The 24,215-nt window shown below is 40.1% G+C and overlaps 2 protein-coding genes across 2 annotated transcripts; both read right to left on the bottom strand.

Annotated features, from left to right (window-relative positions):
* Positions 1 to 607: 607 nt before the first annotated feature.
* Positions 608 to 12,563, bottom strand: faxcb (failed axon connections homolog, metaxin like GST domain containing b). Its single transcript, XM_062423034.1, has 6 exons — positions 12,304 to 12,563; positions 9,353 to 9,488; positions 8,213 to 8,409; positions 3,699 to 3,916; positions 2,182 to 2,298; positions 608 to 933 (listed from the first exon to the last, which is right to left on the bottom strand). Exons 1-6 carry the CDS (start codon positions 12,561 to 12,563, stop codon positions 608 to 610), a joined length of 1,254 nt encoding a protein of 417 aa, XP_062279018.1.
* A 2,471-nt stretch (positions 12,564 to 15,034) lies between these two features.
* coq3 (coenzyme Q3 methyltransferase) lies at positions 15,035 to 23,740 on the bottom strand. The gene is made up of 6 exons (XM_062422713.1): positions 23,510 to 23,740; positions 22,256 to 22,393; positions 19,858 to 19,957; positions 17,083 to 17,355; positions 16,192 to 16,351; positions 15,035 to 15,659 (listed from the first exon to the last, which is right to left on the bottom strand). The coding sequence occupies exons 1-6, from the start codon at positions 23,686 to 23,688 to the stop codon at positions 15,484 to 15,486; spliced, it is 1,026 nt and encodes a 341-aa protein (XP_062278697.1). The 5' UTR covers positions 23,689 to 23,740; the 3' UTR covers positions 15,035 to 15,483.
* Between the last annotated feature and the right edge of the window lie 475 nt (positions 23,741 to 24,215).

A 24,215-nucleotide genomic window follows, 5' to 3' on the forward strand; every position in this document is an offset into this window, starting at 1 on the left:
GATTCCCACATACAGTAGCATAAAGGAAATGACATGAGGATCAATCTAGGGCATGGACTGGCACTCAATGTCAGCTGTATTTCCTCTTCAGCACACAGACGGTTAACAGCTGAGACATAGCAGCTGTTCCTTTTAGCCACATGATCGATCTCCTCCTGTTTGAACAGGGTTTGTGCGTTAAGAAACGTAGCAGAGTGGTGATTAGTTGCATCGTTTCATGGCAAGTGAAGTGCCACCTGTCTTGTCTACAACGCTCTTCTGTAATCTCCGCACCTTCATGAGATGTTTCCTCTCTGCTAACCCCTCACACTGTCTTCTGTATCTTAGGACGAGACAAATAAGGCAAAGAGAAACTGCCACAGGGACAGTTCTGAAGTTACGGGAGGGGACAAACCGTACAGTAGCATGTGAACTATGAGATTCAGTTTTTATGCCCTGCATATCAATACCCACTCTGTCCATTAGGAAGTTGTAATGTTTGGAGTATTGGAGGCGGAGGAGCTGGATTAGTTTCTTCAGCTGTGAGAGCTGTTGTCTGGACAGGCTGTTCCACACACAGCAGCTGTTCCAGTCTCTCGTCAGTTTCAATCTGTCAGCCAGTCTCAGGTCAAACTTCCAGGTCCGGCATTATCTCCTCCTTGAGCTGAATGTCATTGTCAGAGCCCGTGCCCACGTCTGAGTCAAAGAGCGAGGGCTCGGAGTCAGGTGTGTTTGAGTGTGTGTGTCCGGCCGAGTGGCTGCTGGCCTCGCTGTCTTCCAGAGTGTCAGTCCTGGAGAAGAGGCCAAAGTCCAGCTGGGCTGTAGGGGAGCCGCCACCGCCGCTGCTGCTCTCACTATCTCCGTCGTAATAAACATCATCCACCTCCACAAACCACTCAGGCCAGAACTTCCTCCGCATCCGCTCGCAGAACATGGCCAGGTTAATCAGTTCACCTGTAAGGACAGGAGCACGATCACATGCATGAGGTTTTACAAATACTGAGTCTGTCACAGAGTCAGACAATACATGTGGGAGATGTAAAAAGACATTTTTTGTGTTATGCTTTCACTACAAGCAGTTTCATCATAAATTATGTATCAAAACGACAACAGCGCTGTCTCCATTTGTAACGTTTACAAGCTCTGATTTTGCTCTCTAAAAACATAAGAGATTCAAGTGTTCTCCACTGCCTCAGTGCTGTGAGAGATGTGAAAGCAACAATCAAAGCTTCTGTCAGCGACTCTGCACTGCAGCAGAGTATCACTGCCATCTAATGGCAGGAGCAGAGACACACATCTATGACAAAGCAGTAAGGGAAACAACAAAAACAGGGTGATGACAAAGCTCAAAATAAAACAGCAGCATAAACATTCAATGATATGGTGTTCACTAATTAAATATTATGCAGCACTTCACTCATATTCTACAGAAGCCAAGAACGGCTGTGCTTGCAATTGTTTTTTTTTAATGCCGTTATCTCAAAATCACGAGTTATGATTTTATTATCTCAAGATAGCAAAGCTCTTTTTCCCATGATAATGGATTAATTTATCTCATTATCTCAAGAAAACAAAAGGTCGATTTCTCAAAATAGAAATCAGCCTTTTGTTTCCTTGAGATAACAGAAGGTAAGAGAAATGCGATGGTTATCAGAACAGTTGCAATAATCAATAATCTCTACAGCAGGACAGACAAGGTTATTTAGTAAAAAAAAACTCATTTTCTTTTCATTATCACCACTTATTCAGCTAAACTGTCCAACATGTATTTGTGCACTTTCAAAGATGTTGACAAACCAAACAAGATGATGTTGTCAGAATAAACCAAATTATTAACAATGTCCACCAATCCATATTTTATTCAGCAAGTGGGTCTAACAGCACAATGATAAGTAAGGCTGTGAGAGATGAGAAATAAAACTGACACTGCACCATCTGGCAGAGCATAGCATATGCAAGGACAAAAAGTTCTAATTGTATCAAAAGCCTTAAATGTAAAACCAACTTTGAATTCTCTTAAATAATCTCTCTTATAATTTTGTGATTCTTAGGAGATTTTGGCTCATATATCTTTGAAGTCAGGATAATGTTAAGACCTTATGATATGGTTAAGAAAACAAGCTTTGTGATCTCAGGATTTTTTTTAAAAATTGCAAGCATGGCTGTTCTTGACTTCCATACATATGTTAGTATTTCACAAACCTTTAATGAGTTGCTCTGGTCGTGTCCCAGGTAGAGTCCACATGGCCTGAGCCAGATGCCCAAACACTGTGGCGTCTAATGTCGACATCTTAGAACCCATAAAGTACTTCTTATCTCCTGCAGGACACAAACAAAACACAATTTAGAAGTTTTACCACAGAGAAATCTTCACTGCTTTTTACAAGGAAATAAGATTGTAATGGTTTATTGATTTATTAGTTACCAGAAAAAGCAACCTGAATACTTTTAAATAAAAACATGCAATAAAAACACAATCCAGACTAATGAATGAAAGGAAAGCAAGGCCCTACAGAAGTCAAATGATTGATATTTAAACTTTTTCTAGCGTCAAAAAAGACTAAAATCAATAAATTTCCTTTACAGCGTGTACTTCATTATATAAACTCATTTCATTTTGAGGCTGGGAGATCTACTCTCCTGGCAACAACGGCTGATTTTAGATTCAAACTTCTTTGGCTTGAGTCTGGAACAGCAAAACATAAGAGAAGCCGTATGTTTGCAGAGTTATCCGATGCTTTCACTCTGGGAATAACTTTCCATTTTTCAGCGAGCGGGTTTTCCGTTGAAATGGCACAAACAGATCGATGCAAATCACTTTGCAGCATATGCCTGTTTGTTTCCATTTGAACACACTGATAATGTATCCCAGTGTCTGACACCCAGCACAAAACTCCCTGTTTCCAATCATTTCTGTCTATATCTCATTTAAACAAACAAGCACACAAGGAGGCGGTGATAGATATGTTTTATATTAGTCTTTGGTATGTTGTCTTAATTCGAGGAAAGAAGTTGTAGTTTATTGATTGATATTTTATATTATGCGTAAGGACATGAATACTTCCTGTGCTCAAATGGACAAACTAAGCTCTCTTAAGGCTGATATTTACATCAGCTTTTCTGGTAAAAAGAAACCCATTTGTTGTTCTAGAAAAGATCAAATTTCTCCATAACTGTCACCAACAAGAGTTTAAATATGATAAATTAAAGAAATCTGAGACCGTATAGTGTTTTTAGAAACAAAAACTCTTTCTGCTAATGGCTGCAATTTTTCAGTGATAAATGGAGGCAGTTAAAAATAAATGCTAATATGGCAACTATGTGATGAGATTATATAATGGAGTTTGGGTAATCCCTAATGGACATACACACACAAACACACACACACAAGTTTGCACAGCTATCCTTGTTAGGACATTGATTGACTTCCATTTATTGTGAACAGCCTGACCCAAACCCTAACCTAACCTCAGCTCACACCTGCCACTAACCTTAACCAAGACATCAGAAATTACATTTTGCCTCTTTGGGTTTAGGTTCCCATGAGGACTTCTGATCCTGAAGAAGTCAGTGTTTATACCGAAAACAGTCCCAATGAGGTAAAAAAACACACACACACACACACACACACACACACACACACACACACACACACACACACACACACACACACACACACACACACACACACACACACACACACACACAGTCCCTCTTACCCAGCAGGGTGGCCAGTGTCCTCATGTCCTTCTCCATCAGGGCGTAGACCTCCTCCTTCGAGAAGCGTCCGATGCCGTGGCCGTACATCTCCCTGCGCACCATGCTGCCGTTAAGGTGGCTCAGCAGCCACTTCAGCGTGTCGCTCAGAGGGCCGCTCATCGCCAGAAGCTTCTGGGTTTCCTCCAGGTTGTCCACCCACTGACAGTAAGCTATTGTCCTGGAAGAACACACAAAGGAGTCATGCATCTCAACTTCTGGCTTTTCAAAAGTCTATGATGGCTGGCTCAAAACAAACAAAATATATATAAGGCTTCTATTGGATTTTTAAAAAATAATTAAGATCTTTTTATTTATGCCTTTATTAGATAGAGAGAGTAGAGAGATGACAGGAAATGAGGGGGAGAGATGGGGATTGACATGCACGTACAGTATATAATACTTTTGCACATTTAGGAACCCAAAATAAATCCACATTTATAGGTAAAAATAAATACTGCTAGAAGTCATTTCTGTGTAAACAAACAAACAGAACGCTACAGCTGTTCTATTACCCCTCTAATCCTCCAGATGTTACAGTATCTATATACAAACAGTGGGTTGTTTGCCTTTTATTAGGATGTGGTCATTTTTGGCAATAACGAATGATGTATAAACACGACAACAGAAAATAAGTCTTCATTTGTAATATCAAAGAGTCTGGTGTTGCTCTCATGTGGAAGCAACAATCACAGCAGCTGGTAATGAGTGGCTAAACACACTGCAGAGTATTGCAAACTAACATTATGTGAACCAAAGTCTCTAGTCTAACCAGATGGTATCAAACTTGTAATGCTATACAGGCTCTAAGTATTATGTTCATCAAGCAGGTTTATTTGAATATCCAACTGTAATTCTAATGGAACTTTAAAGTCTCCCACCACTCAAAAATGTGTTTTTCTTCTTAAATCTGAGTTTAAGGCTTATTCCAATCACTAGAAGTTTAGAAGCCATCATGGTGCAGTATGTAGCTTACATCAGTGTGATGTTGAGACTTGAAGCCTTCAGGGCAACAACACTGTGATCTTTTACAGTGAAGTATACGTCTTGTGTCCTGCAGTCAAACTTTTGAAATGAAAAATATTTGCATATTCATAGATTCCTCTGAGGGAGAAGGAGAAGATGTCATCTAAAGGATTTTAACTTTTTCTTGTGGAAAAAACATATTAGAAATTATTATTCAGAGTACTTTTTAGAGTATTCAGGGTCTATAAATATAAAATATAATAATAATATAATAACTTTTATAATAAATATAAAAGCAGTTCCTCATATCAACAGTTCCAGCTCTGATGGAGGAAGTGAACTAACCACACTTGTCATGAATCCAACATGTAATGATATACAGTTGAGACAAAAATAAGACTATTTAATCAGAGGTTTCGGCCTGTGTCCAATTACCAACAAAGCTTTCTGTCTATAGACAATTGCCCTCATCCTTATCAATAAAAGTGCACCGCCATTTCCAACCCCCCCTGCCCATTCATCAGCTATACTGCTTCCAGCTCGCTGCCAGGAGACAAAGTCATATATTCAGCCCGTCAAACTGTCAGCTTGTAGTTACATACATGAGGAAATGCTCTGAGTCTGTCCCCGCCACTCATGCAGAAATAGGTTAGAGGAGAAAAGGTGACTGTGCACAAGTCAAAGAAATTCTATTACAGCTTTGGATTAAAAAAGCTGGTGAACTAAAACATCCACTTACTGCCAGAAGGTGGGGAGAATAGCAGCATTCAGATTAACTTGCTTGGGTGGAATTAAAAAAAAGAAAAAAAAAGAAAAGCAGGGCACCTGAGCTGCTTAAAATAGAAATCCTGACATGGAGTAGAGAGATAGAGAGTTGTCTCTCAGCAGGAGACCAACAGATCCTGCGTGTCTGTGTGTGTAAACAACTCCAACTCACAGCCTCAAAATCTCTCTCTATCTGCTGCTATTTATTTGTATCTGCCCCTTTGTGACTGGTATAGATTTCATAAAAGAAACCGATTCACCTCAGTAATGCACTTAATGAAACGGGTGCCTGTCTCTAATGCTCGGTTCAGTAAGTGTCGCCTCTGAGCTGTTGTTTTTTTTTATTCCAGCCAATCTGCTTGTGCCTGTACACACTAACAAGATTAAGCCGCTATATCCTTGCACATGTGCAAGTCCTGTGAGGCTTGGCAGTACAGTCTGAGCTCCCTCTCCTTCTATTCTGCTGCTAGTGAACCACGAGCCGCCATATGACTGTGAAGAAGCGTCTGCTTCCTGCCTGCAGTCTTGTGGATCTCGCTATATGACCAGGCGCTCGATGGAAATTGGATAAAAGCATCTGGCCTATATTACATCTGGGAGTGGTGACTGTCCATGGGGGCCACATGCCACTTCCTGTTAGATCATGTGCTGTCAAAGGATCAACTGTCCTTTGTTTCAAATTTGCTGTTTGTGTGCAATTAAGCTGACCAAAATATCAAATAAGATTTAGCCAGAGGGGTCACTTCAAGGTGAATGAGAGCGGGTGCCATTAAGACATTCTCTTTTGTTTTTTTTATTGATTTTTTTTTTTTATCCTTTCCATCTAAGATTTTCCCACTCATGGTTATGACTCATGAGTATGTGGAAGGATTACAATCTGACTGCAGCTGATTTAATATCCTGAAGTAAAGCCGAAAGTAGTTAAAAGCACAAAACAAATTAAAAAATGAAAAATGAATATATTTTTGGGGAAAGGGTACATTTTTTTAAGAGGACTGGAACGAATCAGCATATGACTTATTCTTTTGTGGGGAAGCTAATAAATGACGGTCAACAACTGAAATGCTCCAGTAATGGATGTTGGGGTCTACATCAAAGCTATTAAACTATCAAGTAAAGTGATTAAATAAATACAATCTTTTTTTTGGAAGAACTAATTCAACCTTTATGCAATGATGATGATAATGAGTAATAGCAGTAATGGGTGATATGTAAGACTTACTATAACAACTGTTTTGGGGGCAGTTTAGAGGGTGAGATTATTATAATATAAAACTGTTAACATATTATTGAGGCCTATTAAAAGATTAGATGCAGCAATGGTGTTTTTAGTCAATTTTAAAAGCAGATGTAGTAACCAAAAAAGTGATTTTATTACATTTAAAGCTACATTAATTGATACAGCAGAATCTGACATATTATCACCTTTTAAGAGTTTAATATAAAACAAACTGCTGCCTATTTACACATATTCAGACAGTAAAATATGATCAATTAGTGAAAAATAATATTTTTTTTTTCCTAAGGCTGTTTGTTGGCCATCATCTTTAAAAAGTAAGAATTTAACAAACTCCTGACAAAAGAAACGGTGGATGAAGCTGAAAACACACTTCTTCAGATTCTTGTTATCTGTTTTTTTTTTAATAGCGGCATCAGTCGGGAGGTGTCGGAGGGGGCTCCAGTTAGCCTGCAAGCGGCTACACAAAGAGCAACAATCCAGCCACACTGCCCTTCCTCAACATCAATAATTCAGTCGGCGGGTCTAAACATGGCACATGGTGGATGGAAGAGCAGAGGAAGGAGAGCAAGGAGGTGACACAAGCAAGAAGAGGGGGGGGGGGTTATTACATGTCTGACCTCTATAGCTTTGAAGAAATGTTATGGAATTTCCTGTTTTCTATAGACAAATGGTACAATGTCACTATTACCCCCCTCCGAATTTCAAATTGTGGTTATATCCTCATTTACTACTTCATATTCTCTGTTCTTCAATGGGTGAATACCCTTGAAAATATCTCAATTCAATCTTCTCATTTAATAGCGAAGAATAGACCCCATTAAACTAGATCAAAGAGTGTTAGATCAGTGTGTGTGTGTGTGTGTGTGTGTGTGTGTGTGTGTGTTTGTGTGTGTGTGTGTGTGTGTGTGTGTGTGTGTGTGTGTGTGTGTGTGTGTGTGTGTGTGTGTGTGTGTGTGTGTGTGTGTGTGTGTGTGTGTGTGTGTGTGTGTGTATAGGGGTAGTGAAAGATGATAGAGCTTCTTAGGAAATGGTCTCTCTGGGTGTGGGAGGAGTGGTAAACAATTTCCAAGCAGCAGCAGCAGCAGCAGTGGCGGAAGTGTGTTTCTCACCCAGAGGTACTGAGGAGACTCAGACGATGACATAATACTGATGCTGGTGAGAATGGGAGTCAATCTGAGCTGGAAGGCTGAGTATCTTTGCTTAAATAACACTTACACTAAAAAAATAAGAACTTTTTTTTAGCTGTTAGAATAAATGTGGGATTGTTTTTTCAATGAGATCTGTTATCTGAGATCTGCGGTTATTCAAGATGTTAAAATATCTATTTAAATGAGAATATGTAAATGTAAGCTTAAATATTCAAGTCAATAAAAGCAACATTTTGCCCTCAAACACAACAGTTACATCAAATAACAGATGAATGAGTGAATTTTCCTTTAAAATCACGAGTGGCTTCAGGGTTTGAAGCAGAAACACAGTTGCAGCATGTCAATAAGCGTCTCTTACCAGTACAGGTGTTCTTCGACCATTTTGGTGACAGCTCTGGACACGGCTCTCTCCTGTGGAGTGAGGTTCTTGTTGAGGTTGACGCCCAGCTTCTCCTCCAGGAAGTCCACGATGAACTCTGACCCTGAAGCCTGCTCGTGGTTGTACTCGAGCCAGGGCATCTTCCCCTGCGGCGACAGCTTCCCATCAAAGTAGTTCTGAGGAGAGGACACAGCTTCAGGTGAGTATATGTAGGATTGTGTACATTTGTTTTAAAGTTATATGTCATGTTTATCGCTTGAGATTCCTCAAATATTTTTATATTGAGGACTGATGACTGAAACGGTGTACTTCGGTGAGTCCAAAGCATACACATAATTCTGCTACACAACTTCTTTTTTTTTTTTACTTAACTAAACATCTATTATTTCTTTATTCAAATGAGTGAATTACAAGTGAATTCAATATTTTTTTTAAGAGGGAAATTGTGAAAAATCCAATGTATTTTCCAAAAGCCTGAGGTTACATCACAAGCTTGTTTCTGTCTGACAAACACTCCAAAACCCAAAAATATTCAATGTATGATAATATAAAACAAAGAAAAGTAATAAATCATCACATTTGAGAAGCTGAAACCAATTAATGTGATTTTGTTTTCTTTATAAAGGACATTAACAAGTAATCAATTATCAAAATTCTGTTTTCATTTCATTTTCTGCATCCAAATCATCCAAATCAAACCACCTGAGACAGAAAAATAACTCTTTGATTCAAGTACTAAACACTCAGAAACATGTGCAAACACATCACAAATACACACAGCTTTGATTCAAGGGAACACAAAGCGAAAGGTTTTCAGAGTATTCAAAATAGAAAATCAAAAATGCTGAAGTTGTCATAAATGGAGCATTATAACTTCTGTAGGCGATGCATGTTTTGGTACAATATTATAAAAAATCTCTCTTGCACACAGGAGGTGATGTGTTTCACATTACTGGCAGCATCATTGTTGATCTGCACTAAAACTGGAAGATGTGGGTAGTTAGCTTGAGGAATGATGACTCAGCAAACAGAAACAACAGACTGGAGCACGTTCGCGTCCTCTCCAGTACTGCAACTTTGAGTTCGATAAATACTGAAGCAGAACGGGCCGTGTATCACCTGGTAGGGCAGATCCACCATGCGCAGGTACGTCTCTATTTTGAGGCAGAAGGGTGACAGGCTGGGCACACCGTTCTTTGGCCTGGAGAACTGATGGAGGATGATGGCATCTTTAGAGTCCAACTCCTGCTCCTTCCTGCACAAAGACAGAAAAGAACAGCTTTGAAAGAAGAACAGCTGTGTTATTTAGACTACTGTTTGCATCACATTTAAAGTCTTATGATCATTTTGCACTGAACGCTTAATAAACTAAGTAAACGTTATTTGAGGTTTATACAAAAATCTGTCATTTAACTCTAAAAATGCTTCAGACTCCTGATGCAAACTTCACAGTCAGCAGAAGCATCCTTTAATGAGAATGTTGCCCAGTTCTGGCCGAGAGCGACCAGTGTTACTACCTGTTTTCTAGGTCAGCCAGTCAGCGCTGTAACATAAAAACTAGAACAGAGCCCAACATCCAAACAGAGAGCAGGACTCACTGTTTAGTTTCAGGCACTTACAAACCTTCCTTAGAGGAACGGGTCACAACTGTAGTTTATTATAGCGCGGTGATAGCCCCTGTGTCCCAGAGCGCTGCTTTGTTCATTTTAAACACCCTCCACAACCCATCAACATTTCATTAATTATTTTCAGCCACTCTGGTTTCCTCATTAAGTCTCAAATTTATTTCTTTTAAAAGCCCAAGAAATAGAAGGTTTAATTCCACTAGTGATAGATGTTTTTCAGTATTTTAGAGACAAATTTTCTTTTAAATGAGGAGTTAAGTTTGTAGCTGCCTCAAATTCCAGCTGTGTTTATGTGGAAAGTACTGTATTTACTAATCTTCTGTATCACTGTCCTCACTGAGCTCAGAGGTATTAAGAGCTTCCATTAGAAGTGAAATTATTGACTAAATGAGTCATCACACCGCTCCAGTTTTAAGCCAACACACTATTGGACAATTCCCATCTCTCTCTACAGCTGCAGTCGCACACTGACTATTCTACTGTTGGCTCCATCCTGTCAATGTATTCCTATATTATTGTGACTAGGCCAGACATGTACGTGCTGAATAGTGTTTGATTGGGATCTAATAAGACATTAATGAGTAATGCTCTCCTTTGAAATAAGATGAAATTAAATAACAGGAGATAAGATGAGATGACACAGCAGAAGAATTCAATGTAATATCTTAGAGATGTGAAAGGTGTCTGTTGGACCTGCCTGGACCAATTTATGTTGCCTAAGCATCTTTGGAAAAATTTAGGAGAAATACAGATTTGATCTATAATGTCAAACCTGTTTCTCCTTGCATGTTATTAATGGAGCAAACAAGAAGGAGCAGAAGGAGACTTTAGAAGTAGAATAAGCATCATTTTCCAGACTGGCTGGTCTGCTCAACGTCTCTCTTATCACCAGCCAATGCTCTCCAAGTTTGAATAATTTAATATAACTGTACAGGGCGCTGGCAATGTGCACTATACTCTTTATCTGACTTATTTAATGAATGCTACTCTGGTTTGCCAGCAGCAGAGGAGATTGCTCAAACTAATGGATTGTCATACAAATATCCCTGCTTTCATAAGTTGACAAAATATTAGAAACAGCAGCACAAATCACAGTCTCTAAAGAGACCATATATATCTTCCATGTTAGGTTTTTGGAAAAGGCTTTTTGTTAAACCCATCAAAACACAGTATGCTCTTTTTCAGCTCCTTCTGAATTAAACTGGGTCTTTTTTTCTTGTCTACAGTGGTGGCTGTTTCTCTCATGGTAGTTAACATAAGGATATGATCATAAATCCACATTAAAGTAGGTTAGGAGCTGCGGAGTTGCGGTGCTGTGTTGTTGCTGATGTGTTGCTATCCACTGCTTTGTGGTGCTGAAACTGCCCCAGGTCTCATCAGTCGCTGTCCACAGTTACAAGGTGCTGAATTATCCTGAAACATCTTCCTGCACTAGAACGCCTCATTTGTCTTCTACAAACTATTCAGTCTATTATGTCTCCTTCCACCTCAATATGGCGCTTAAATCTCCCTGAAGAACAGCTCACAGATCTCTCCACACACATTCTCGCACGGTGGTGGTGGTGGTGGTGGTGGTGGGGGGGGGGGGGGGGGGACTCTAGTGTGTCAATGCCAACAAACGCGTCACATGGCCCGCACAGATGATGGCTGCGGGTCCAACCTCAGTATCCCGCACGTGATTCAGCAGCAGCCTTTTCTGCACTAAATGCAAGGTTACACAGATTATCATGAAGGGAGGGGGGAGAGGGTAGTGAAAGTAGTCACTACCAGGCCACTGTTACAGGATGTACTTACTCCCCGGCAAGTGACCTGGCCCCAAATAATCCCGCTATTGACACGCACTCATTCACCGCACTAACAATAGCCTACAGTTAATCTCTTTTATATCGCAGAGGTTGATCAAACCTCATTCATCCGCCGCCATTAGAAGACATATCTGATCATATATAGGCGTGTTTTTTTTCAATTTCTACAAGCAGCAGCTCTCTCTCTCTCTCTCTCTCTCTCTCTCTCTCTCTCTCTCTCTCTCTCTCTCTCTCTCTCTCTCTCCATATAGGCGGAGTGCGTTAAAGGTTGGGGAGCGCTTCGTTTAGTCACGCTCAGGTGCCGCTGGAGCTGGCAAGAGGGCTGGCACACGGGCGGACGCGTGACTTTTTTTTCCTTTTTTTTTTCTCCCCCTTCCATCCAGTGTCATGTCCTTGGAAGGAGGAAAACAGGGAGTGAAATCTCTGAAACAACCGCGAGATCTGCAGAGAAATGACATCCTGTGTCTGGACTCCCCATATCCATTCATGGTTTTATATCAGAACCCAGTAACACCAACCATTAGTCAGCAGGGCTGTCCATCATGATCAATCACACCCAAAGCTTTGGAGAGGAAATTCAAACAAACAAACAAACAAAAGCCTGGTGATGATAAACAGGGCAGGTCATGTGCATCCTTACCTGATGGCGAGCAGTTCATGCAGTAGGTAGGCTGCAGCAGCCAGCAGGGCCCCCCCGGTGATGTAGAGGGTCTTCTTCCACCAGGAGTCCGAGCCCAGAGCCGTCATGATGCCTCCGTAGTCCTGCAAAGGGAAGGCAATGATATAGCCATATAAAGACTGCTGCTGCTCGGAGCCGCACAGCCCCAGAGGCAGGCTGTGATTCCGCCCGAGTTCAACCACACACGGCCGGGAAGAGGCGATGCCAGCAGCCCAGTACATCCTCCCTGCCTCGGTTACAGCCGCCCCGCTTCCTCCCTGCTGTAGTCCCCGGTAGGCTTCATCCAAACGCCCGGCGGGTTGTCTACGGCATGGCGGCAGGGTGGCTAATATCTTTCCTTAAAATCATAAACACCTCCACTCCCCCTCCCAGGGATGATGCTCAACACCCAGTGAGCTCTGCTTTGCGGCTTTTTAGAAAGTGCTGTCAAGCGCATCAGATTAATAGCACATTAATTTCCGGCCACACTTTTCAAAATAAATTCTAATATTGTTTTGATTATTAGTGCACTGTTCTCTTAAGAAGTGGTTCTCAGAGTGACCATAGGTCCTTGAGGTGGTTGTAAAGGTCCCCAGCACAAAAGGGGAATCATTTATTTTCACTATTTATTTCACTACAATTCCATCATCCACATCAATGTTGGCTGTTTTATACTGTTCCATGTACTGTTCTTGTTTTATGGGTGTCTTGTAAGGTGTCTTTGATCGCTTTGAAATGCGCCTTTAAGTAAAATGCATTATTATTGTTATTATTATTATTATTATTATTATTATTATTATTATTATGATCGTTATTATTATTATTATTATTATTATCTATAAGTATCACAATGACTGCATATATTACTATGTTGGTCCTGGGTTTCATATACTTTCAACAATTTTATAAGATGTAGGTCTTTGGTCTAATTTGAGTCAGTTTAGGGGTCATTGATGTGAAAAAGTGTGAGAGCCACTGTTCTAGACAGCACCAACACACTGGGATTTTACAAAGCGTCACTGGCATGTTAAGTAGATTATGAAGACTCACTTAGGCAATGTAAAATCTTTTACCTTACTTAACCGCCACTAGAGCAAGTTCTCAACTGTAACTGTTCCCAATTTCCCTGCATAAACCCTTTATATCAAAGGATAAAAAAAGTATTTTTAACATTTTATTCATATCACATCCTTATTTCACCTTCACCAAACAGGCTCAGTGCTGTAAAATATTGCCTTCTATAAAACAGCTTACACATTTTTGGTTATGTATATATTTACATAAAGTTTATATTTAGTTCTGACATTCTTCTTTTTCTATGCAACTTTAATATAAAAAATGGTTCAAGTTGGAAATAATTTGCTGGAAATGGAGTGACCTGCTGAAAGTTCTGGACAAATATTATTGCTGCATTCATATATAGCCTACCCTTATTAATACCAACCTAATCACGATATAAACCCAGATGGTGGCTTTTCAACTGAAGACATTTCATCCGCTCATTATTTTATTTCAAAAGCAAACTCGTCCAACATCCGGTGTTGATGCGTCAAACTCGGGCGTCTTGACGCAGCGGGCCTATTGTCTGCTCCGGTGGAGGAGCCACCCCGCCCTGACGAGCCCCTGCATCCCAGTGAAACCAGTGGCTCACCATAGCTATCCTATTGGCCAGCGAAACTGAGTGACGACATCCCTCTGACGTTCATATAAGTTAAAGTGTATCCATGGTAACCATAATGTACAGAGTTAGTGACCACTGTTGTTGCCCGCAGAGTTTATTTATTTAAACTGTGTTGGCTTAAAAACTGCAAATAAAATGAGCTCTTTGTTAAGTGTCTATGTAAAATAAAATAAACATCATACTGTAAGTAAAGGCGCCCTATGCAGCAGAGACTGTAGTAATAGTACAAAAAGTACTAAAAGTAGTAATTGTGTCCATTAGCTCAGATCAGCTGTGCTGTAGGTCAGCGTTAATAACTATGTGATGTTTGAACTATGTAAACAAACCATGATCAATGTCTGTCAACAAACCACAGAGAGATTATAATATAATTACAGATCTACTCACTTTGGAGCAACTTCGCAAGTGGACGAGGAAATTCATCTTGACGAATGAATCCATCGGGTGTGTTTTCAATCTGTTTCATGCCTATAGATGGAGGAGGACAACTTGGACAAAAGAAGACTTGGTAAAGATCCTTCCTCGTAGTGTTACATCATGCTGATCCCGACGAAAATCCTGCTCCTGTCGTTCATCTGTTTACAATGTATCCACATTAATGACATCAGGAGTAATTAGGCAGAAAAGGATGAACTGTGAGCATTTAATCTGCGGCACGTTGCTGTGCATCACATCCTCACTGCAGCCATGGTTCCTGCAAGTTCGACGCGCGCTCCCGCGGCTTTAGGGAGCGCGCTTTAGAGCAGGAGAGTTTGTTGTTAAAGACAGCTGAATTAGTGAGGGAATAATACAGGAGTGACCAAACTGGATGTGTATATGTCCCCACACATTTCTTTCCTCATTAGATCATCATCATTGTTAAATATCGCATAATTTTTGATTAATTATATCCAGTAATATTACCTGCGATCTTTCTTTCTGTTACCTGCTGCACTACAGGAAAACACACATGTCTTTGCACATCTCTTGAAGCTTAAGTATTGGTCTCTTTAAGAACATCATACAAGCATGACTTATTCTCCACCACAGGCTTTATTTCCATTATGTAATACTTCCACATTATAATCCCAGAGGATGTGACTGTGCGCTCCCATGTGAGGACATTTCCGAACGCTATCGAAGCTAAAACTGATATAAAGGGTGCAGCCAAAACCACATGAATAATATTTATTTTTAATGTCCAGAACAAAATAAATTCCATTTTCACCGTTATAACATACAGCTGCTGAAAGCATTGTTTTAATAGAAGATAAAGCAAATCACATAACAGTCTGCTGAAATGACCAAAGTGATTCAGTTAAATAGATTGAAAAAGAGTCATGTGAACATCAAGCCTAACTCTGCAAACTAGCAACTGCAGTACATGTCTCTGTCTCTTTGCTTGAATAACCTCAGTCTCATATGCTGCATCACAGCTGGACTCAGGAAAGTTTGGGGCTCCACACATCTGATTTTTTTCCCATATATTCTGACTTTGTGGCTCAGCTGTGTGTGTCGGCAGTGTGGGATGGCTCCTCTGGGTGTGGGTCTGGCTGGGGATCCTCTGTCACTTTGACAGCGTGGAGGGCGTAGTTGATGTCTGTGCTGTCACACCAGCTCCAGGCTCCGGATACCGGGTTGTACAGCATTCCTCGGACAGATTGTACTGAGAAACCATCTGATGAAAGGGAGGTGGGGTCAGGGGCCGGAGAGAGCACAAATTAGATCAACTGCTAACAACACTAAGCATTATTTTCTAAAATAAAGCATATTATGCAACATTTCAATGTGCACAAACTAGCTGTCTATAAGTAATTACGCTCACCAGTAACACTTTTTGCTGTTTATGTAACATTAGAATTTATAAGCAGCATATAAAAAGTTAAAATAAATAGATAACACACTATAATGTAGTTGTAAGCAAATAGTTAATGTATTCAACAAATATAACTCCTCCTATGGACACTCATAAGTGGAGGCTGGTGTATAAACAGATAATGAATGACAATATAATAAAACACACTTGTAATAATATAAAATAGGTCTTCACGTGATCAATTATAATTGTTGATAAATGCTGTACATAAATAAACACTTATAAACATCTTTCTACCTGCTTACAGCTACATTATAGTGTGATTAATTCAATGTTTGTATAATGCTAAACAGGGTGATTAATGCCTGTGATTCTCTGAATGAGAGGGACTCACTGGACTCCAGGAGGCGCTCCAGCTCCACAGGGCTGATGAACTTTTCCCAGTCGTGCGTCCCACTGGGAACGATGCGCAGAAGCTCCTCGGCTACAACAATACCCAGCGCGTATGACAGGTTGGTTTTATTAATAGTAGTGATGAAGAGGGAGCCGCCTGGCTGCACAAAGAACACAAAAATGTCAGTTTTAGTTGATAAAGTGTGAAATATTTGCAGTCTTTGTGCTTCATGTTTTATACCAAGACATTACTGGAACACACAAGAGAGGTATAATTCTACCTGAGGCGGGAGGGTATAAATAGGATAGATTTAAGAGCTTTCAGCGGACAGTCTCAAGATAAAGTGCCAAATCTCAAGGTTCAACCTCGGTCGGTCGTGATTAACAAAACAGGAGGGGAGGGAGTGAGAGAGGAAGGGATTGAAAACAAAAGCATGAGTGCACTTCTTCTAGAAAAAGAATCCACACAATACATGATTTTCTTTTATACATTTTCTACAATAGAGCAGATGTGAGTGACAGAATTGGCCACAGAGAGAGAGAGAGGGGAAAGAAAAGTCTACTTGTGCCTTCCCCAAATTTAGAGGCATTAAATTTAAATTTTCTCCTCTCAACTCCTCTGGCCCACTGACCCAGGAGATTATGATCATCTGGCTTCAGTATTAATGTACAGTTTTCACAAAAGCTTGTTGAGCTTCAGTGCAAAGTACACACACATAAAAACACATGCTAACCTATTCCCACTGACGCACAGCAGATGTAAACACAGCAAAAATCACCATATGCACGTTAAGGCACGCTCACATGAGCACACAGACACACGCTGTATGATGCAGGAATATCTGACATGAGATAACAGCTGGAAGAAAGCACACACTGTTATGGGACGCACCTTCAGCACGAGGCCGCAGCAGAAGGCGAATGTTTCCAGGTCGGCCAGATGTTCCACCACCTCGGATGCTACGATGGCGTTGAACTGGCCCGATCTCTGCTGCTGCCCCTCCTCTCCTTCCTCCCCCCCTGCAGAGAGCTCCTCCAGGGTGCAGGCCTGGTAGGAGACTCGCTCGCGGAGATCCGGGTCGTAGGATGCGTGCAGCTGTGCCGTGCCGATGCTGTTCTCTACTGGATCTATACCCAGGATGTCAGCTCCCAGGCGACCAAGGGGCTGGGGGGGAGGAAGAGGAGGGAGGGAGGAGGATGGGGTGGAGTTCTAATCAAATTTGTTTGGAAGATGCCATACCAGAGCAACAAGCACCAAATGAGCACAATGAATTAAAAAATAATAAAGTATAAAAACCCTTCTATAACACCAATTTATTAGTATGACATTAATTATCATACATAGGTTTAATTGCATTTAACCAATGAGACCATGTTGCTGAGATGTTTTATGGTCTTTAATATAGAATATATAAACAAAATAATTCATTTTTTCCCTCTATCCATTAAACAAACTAATAATTTTAATCAAAAATCAATATGTCAATATCAATTGTCAGAATTTGCTGTTATCCTTTGTCTTTGAAAGTAAAAAAATAATGTTTTTAGGTTGTGGAGTGCTGATTTTTAATGATTTTTTCTTAAGCTTTCGAAACTTGTGATGGGTTTTTTTTCATTATTATTTTTTCACTAGAAAATAAGCAGCAGATTAATCGATGGGGAAAATGAGCTTTAGTTGGCGCCCTAAAAATGATGTTGCTTTTTGGATTGTAGCTCCCAAAGTCTCTTTATTACCAACTGAAAAAGGCAACGTTTCGACCTCACTGGGTCTTCCAACATGACAAAGAGCAAAGCATACTTTTATGTGATTAGTTGAATCATGCTGATGTCATCACAAACAAACAATTCATACATTTTACTTCTTTCTTTACTCTTATTTCCTTCTAAATTTTGTCCCTTTTAACCATGGTACATTTGGTCTGTTAAATATTTTAAAGTTATACAAATCTGTACAATCTAGTTTTGCTGCTCTTTTTGTCTTTGTGTATATTTTGCAACAAGTAGATGCTGTTATGTGAGCTGTAGCTGTTTTTATGACTCTCTTCAGGCATTGATAATGAGCTGATTGTGATCAGGTTTCAACTATTGTCTGAACTTGTGTTTGTGATGATCGGTCATCGGTGTGTACATGCCTTGCTCTTTATCATGTTGGCAGTTTGATGAGGTCCAGTGAAGTGGAAATGTTGCCTTTTTCTGTGACTGATAAAAAGACTTTGGGAGCTACGATCCATTGTGTGGACACTGCTCTTTTCCCTTCATTTCTTCTGTTGTCCTGCACCTGACCTAAAAACATATGGTGTGGGATATATGCACACTCGCTGTCTCAGTATCGGTTTGGTTTTATCTTTTAAACAATTTCTTATGACTTTTATGCAAAGGCCAGAATGTACTTTTCATCCAAAAAAAAATGTTTTATTTTATTTTATCTCTAGTTCATGGTTTTGAGTATTGTTGGTTTTAGTGTTTTACCGTTTTATGATGTTACTGCTTAATCTTGATTTCCTGTGTTTTTTATCATTTGCTGCTTTTTCTCCATGTCAGAACAATACATTTTGCTCTTTCTAGGTTTTATTTTATGAAAAGCACTTCATAACGCTGTTTTGAAAAGTGCCATATGAATAAAATTATTATTATTATTATTATTATTATTATTATTATTATTATTATTATTATTATTAGTAGTGGTAGTAGTAGTATCTCTTTACTCTTTGTCAGTCTACCACATCTGAACACTCTACATATACATCACCCTCTTCTGGTCACTGACAGCAGCTGAATCATATCTTTGCTTCTCATCCACAATATGCCTCATATTAAGATTTACTAGTGTTACATTGTAACAAAAGGCACCTATAATTGATATAGAATACTCCAAACATGCTAAATATTTATGTTCTCATCACACAAAGAATCACAGTTTTATGCACCAGTATTCATTTAACAGCAAGTATAAGCTGCTAATAAGGATCAACAGTGGTAGTATGTGAACTTCAGCACCCTCTTGTGGACAAAAGCCACACAGACACACAGACACACACAGAGCTCTGTGTGCCCTGGGGGGCTGATCTCCATCCTGCCACATCTGGTCTTGTGATCTGAAGGCTTTACACTGACAAGACCTCCAGAGATGCTTTCATATTTGCAATCTCAACAGACACTTTTTGGTTCTTTCCTCGTGTGTCTGTATCTGAGTATGACAGCCTGTGTGACAGAGCCGCATAAATACAGGACCTGATTTTGTCGTTCCGGATCACACAGGACAGCTGGTATGCCCTCACTTTAAATGAAGGCTGAGACAGGAGCTTTGTCCTGGCTGCCCACCTATCAACACTAACAAACACATAAACAACTGTAAACGACCGACTGTCCACTCCACCAAACTGAAACCAGTCAAATCAATGGAGAACAAGAATCGGGCTGACGTTTAAATGTTTTCTTGAGCGCTGGTATGTATGTGAGAGGACTGGCACTAGAACGCACTGAAAGCAGATTCTCACACTGAAACAGGCTTTTATGTGGCAAGACAAGACAATCTGACATGAAAAGAAGCAATTGAAACAATTGGAGAGATTGTGTAAGGGGACGGTTGCATATTTCTGTCTGCATTTCCTCGTAACACTGACTCCGTCTTTCTCACGAAAGTCAATACACGCACACACATTATTACCTCTGTGAGAAGGCCGCCTCCACAGCCGACATCCAGTATTCTGAGTCCAGAGAGTGGGTTCCCTGGATGACGGCTTCTGTGCACATTCAGCAGATTGTCCCTGAATAGGAAAATAAGCAATTCACATTTTCAAATAAAAAGACTACACCCAATCCCACCGCCACACACGTCCTCCTCCTTTAAAACAGAAGAGTCAAATTTGAAATGATAAGGAGCCATGTGTGCATCTGAATCCTCTGCAGCCTACAGTACATTATGCTGCTTACATTATGCCCCCTAAATCGCCCTGAGCTACAGAATCAGCCAGCCTAAGAACCTCAAGGTATCCTCTGGCTAAATCGCAGCTCCAGATTCATTACAACCTCGCCCCTGTGTTCCTTCTGTCCTCCCTACCTTCCCTCACACGCTGTCTGACGACGGTCTGCCTCAGGCGTGAAGCATGCAGAACGGGCCGAGGTCTGAGCATGCATCATCCTCATTAAACCTCTGCTGGGGTGCAACAGCATTCGTGCAAAGAGGGAAGGAGGGGAAAAAAAAGATGAGGTGTTGACAGACATGCGCCTAACTAGCTCCAAACTGTACCATTACACACAAGAAAAATGCTGATGAAAGCTAAGAAGCCACAGGACTGTCAGGCTCTGTTGGATGTAAGAGCCAAGTTTAAGGTATTTACCTTTAAATTTGAATTTGCATGAAATATTTTTTTATTACATGCTATCCTCTTTCATTTAAAATCATCTTCAGCAAAAACAAACACAAATGTCTGATGTCAAATTAAATGTATTACAGTCATTTTGATTGACTTGGCTCAGTTTTCACATCTGCAAAGAAACCAAACTGACACTATACTCCAATACAAAGTAGAACAACATCACAAGTTCCAATGCTTATTACTGAGCATACAGGTCATTCAATGCAACATGTGTCTGCATCGATTGAGTCTCTCTTTATCATCATGACCCTGATGAACAGCAGGATAACATAACTTTTAATACTTCAACAACACTGTCTGATATTTCAAATATATGAAAGTAGTGTAGTGGAAAGAAATATGAATGAAGATACAGCTTTAGTTCTTATGATTACAGTCAGAATGTTCATATGCTTTAATGTTACATGCTCTCTAGCATCACAGTGTTACTGTAGCTTATTGTATTATATAATTAGATGACTGAACTTAAAAGTGATTAAAGTATTTTAAGTTTGGTTTGTTGAATAAAATCACAAACATTGTAGTCGATAAAAAACAGAAAGTGTTAACTGATGCAGTGACATACAGCCACAATCATCATTTTCCCTTTTATGAATACAGGATGTAGAGTAGAGTAAAGTCAGGCTTCATCATCTATTCAATTTCTTAACATTTTCCATTCTTATACTACATCATTTTAAATACTGATTTATGCACTTTTTTCTTCTTACTGTTTTTATCATTTTAAAGGAAATGATCATTGCACATTCTAATCTGATAAGCAGCTAGCAATAACTGATGATTAATGAGTATTACTTAATTTGATACAAATCATTTCATTTTGTGTGCTTTGTGAGATTTTAAAGTAATGGGCATTAGGTGTGGAGCATTTTATATTATGATTTGTTCAACTAAAACATGAGAGATTTGAAAACTGAGCCAAAACAACCATTAAAACACTGTTACTTATTCCATGAACATATATGCATCCCCCAGATGAAGAATCAATGGAAAAACCAGTGTAATACATTTAAATTTCGAACTGGAGTTCCACATTTAGAGAGGATTATTGAAACAAATAAAGAAACAAAACAGTGTTTACCATATCACAGTATGAACGCCAGAGTCAAAAAAGAAACAGCAGCAACAGTAGCAGCAATACTGCGTCTCCTTTAGACACACACCCTGAGGGCAGAGCCGGATCAGGCAAATCAGCCACACTCAAGACATGCACAATGGCATTGAATGTGTCACACTGTCACCACAAACACACATCATCATCACCACCACCAAACAGGACCACAGAGGGGGAAGGGGAGAGCAGGACTGGGGCTCTCAGTCGGATGAGTAATATAATGTTTATCATGAGGCGCCTCAACAGCAGATCTTATCAATCAAAACAGCCCCAGCCAGCCCCCAAAACATGCACATATGTAGAGCCGGGGCGACTGGAACGCTATTGGCTGAGAATGTGCTGATGTGCGGAGGAATCCTGTCACTTTCTATTTATGTTACTTCAGTATCTGCCTGATGTGTTCCCTGGTTCCCAAATGCCACAAGGCTGGATCTCCCCCAGGTTGTGTTTTGACACGACTGTTTGACGTGTCGGCCAATCAATCACCTCCGTAGAGAGCGACTCGGGCGTGACATCATGGCATTACAAACATGTGATGAATATCGAAAAGCATATCCTGGAAAAGCACACACCGTATGAAAGGCACCCTCAGGTCATTCATGGCATGAAGAGCAGCAAATTCTCCCTGTTCGTCCCACCACTTGCTGGCCAGTGAGCGGAACTTCCTCAACTCGTCGGGGTCCACTGTAGTCTGTGAGATTGACCGAGTACTGCACGTGGAAAAATGAACAGGAACACGTCAACACTGTGTATGCTTAAAGAATACATTTTAAAAGAGAGCCAATAAAAACTAGAAAAATGTCTTGGGATGACTGGTACTTAAAACTTCCCGCCTCTATAATGATGCAGAGTAATCATCCAATTAGTGCTGAAATTATCCGCTGATTATTCAATAAACCATCTCTGAAAATTAATGAACAACTAGATGATTCCTTAACTGTTTTATTCTTTTTAAAAAGCAAAAAGCTGAACATTAGCTGCTTCAACATGTGACGATAGGCTGACTTTTTGTTTCATATCATTTTAAATGAAATATCAGACAAAGCAAGAAAACTGAGGTCACTTCTGGGTATTTGAAATTGACTCTTCAGGAACTATATCATTTATCAAACAATGAACGATAATCATTGTCAGATTTATCAATAGTAAAAACAAACTTTTGTAAACACCTTTACATGTAGTTTAAAGTTTCGCTCCACTCAAAAATGTTTTTCCTTCTTATTCTCACAGTTGAATGTTTGAGCTTCAGTATGCAGATGTATGATGTATGTGCAGACACTAGAAGGCTGTTTTCACATTCATCTCTCCAATATTAAGGGGCGGGCCAACAAGCATAAATTGTGGCAACACAAGTTTGGAGCCAATCCTGGTTCAATATTCAACTGACACAAGTGTGATGTGGAAACTTGAAGTCTCCAGTGCACAAACACTGAGAATGGACTTTACAGTGAAGTAGGAGACAATCTTGTGTATATTTGCATATCCATAGACTATATTGTCTAATGAGGGAGAAGGAGTAGATGCCATTTTAAGGATTTCAACATGATAATTATACTTTATTGTGGGGAAAACTAAATCAGACACACAGCAATGTTCCAAGTAAAGTATTTTTTTATGTCTTAATACATGTATGGAAGGATTCTTTAAGGAATTGCTGACCCCCATGTGCTAATAGTTACATGCCGTGTTACCAAATAAACGCTAAATTGTGCTGCTAGATAAAAAAAAAAAAAGGTGCTAAAAGCTCCATTACAACCATATTTTCCTCAGATATTACAGCAACATTGTGACAGGGACAGGTTGCCCTCCACAGTTGAGTCCAGTACCTGGTTAATCGGTGCTCCAGACAGGCGCTCCTCTGCAGCCACAGTGTCCGCTGTTTACACACCGCAGCCCAGCTGAACATGCTCCGACCCGCCGGCCTGTGAACTACCACACCGCTCACAGCCGCCGCTTTACGGCTGTAAAGCCCCAACACGAGGCGGCTCAACTTATTCGAGTACATGTTCGCCGTTTTTAACAGTTAAGTCCAAACACTGACACTGTTATGTCAATGAGACGGAGAGTGCTACAGTCTTTAATGCTCGGGTAGGAACAACACGTTTTGGTTCCTAGTGGTGGGAACACGTTGACAGTGCTGGTACCGACTGGAAACAAGCGGCTCAATGCCAAACACTGGAGGAGATAATACTGCGATTTAATTATTATTGAATGTTCTGACAGATAATTATTTAAATGTCCTTTCCACGTATCTGCTGCTTTTTTTGTTACGCAGTTTTATGTGACATTTTGCTCCCCTTTTCACTCCCATCACCTACGCCACTTTTATCAGGTATGTGCTTGTTTTCTTTCCTGATATGTACCTGTACTGTTATCTTATAACGGGATATTAACTACACGACTACTATTTCAAGTAATTTAAACCCTTCAGCTACACTAATGTGACCTGACCGTCAGCTGTTTTATCAGTCATGCATTCCACAACTAAGTATGAGCTATTATGATCCCACAGAGAGCAGTGCCAGCTCTTTG

Source organism: Scomber scombrus, chromosome 7 (genome assembly GCF_963691925.1).
Source record: "Scomber scombrus chromosome 7, fScoSco1.1, whole genome shotgun sequence".
Taxonomy (NCBI): domain Eukaryota; kingdom Metazoa; phylum Chordata; class Actinopteri; order Scombriformes; family Scombridae; genus Scomber; species Scomber scombrus.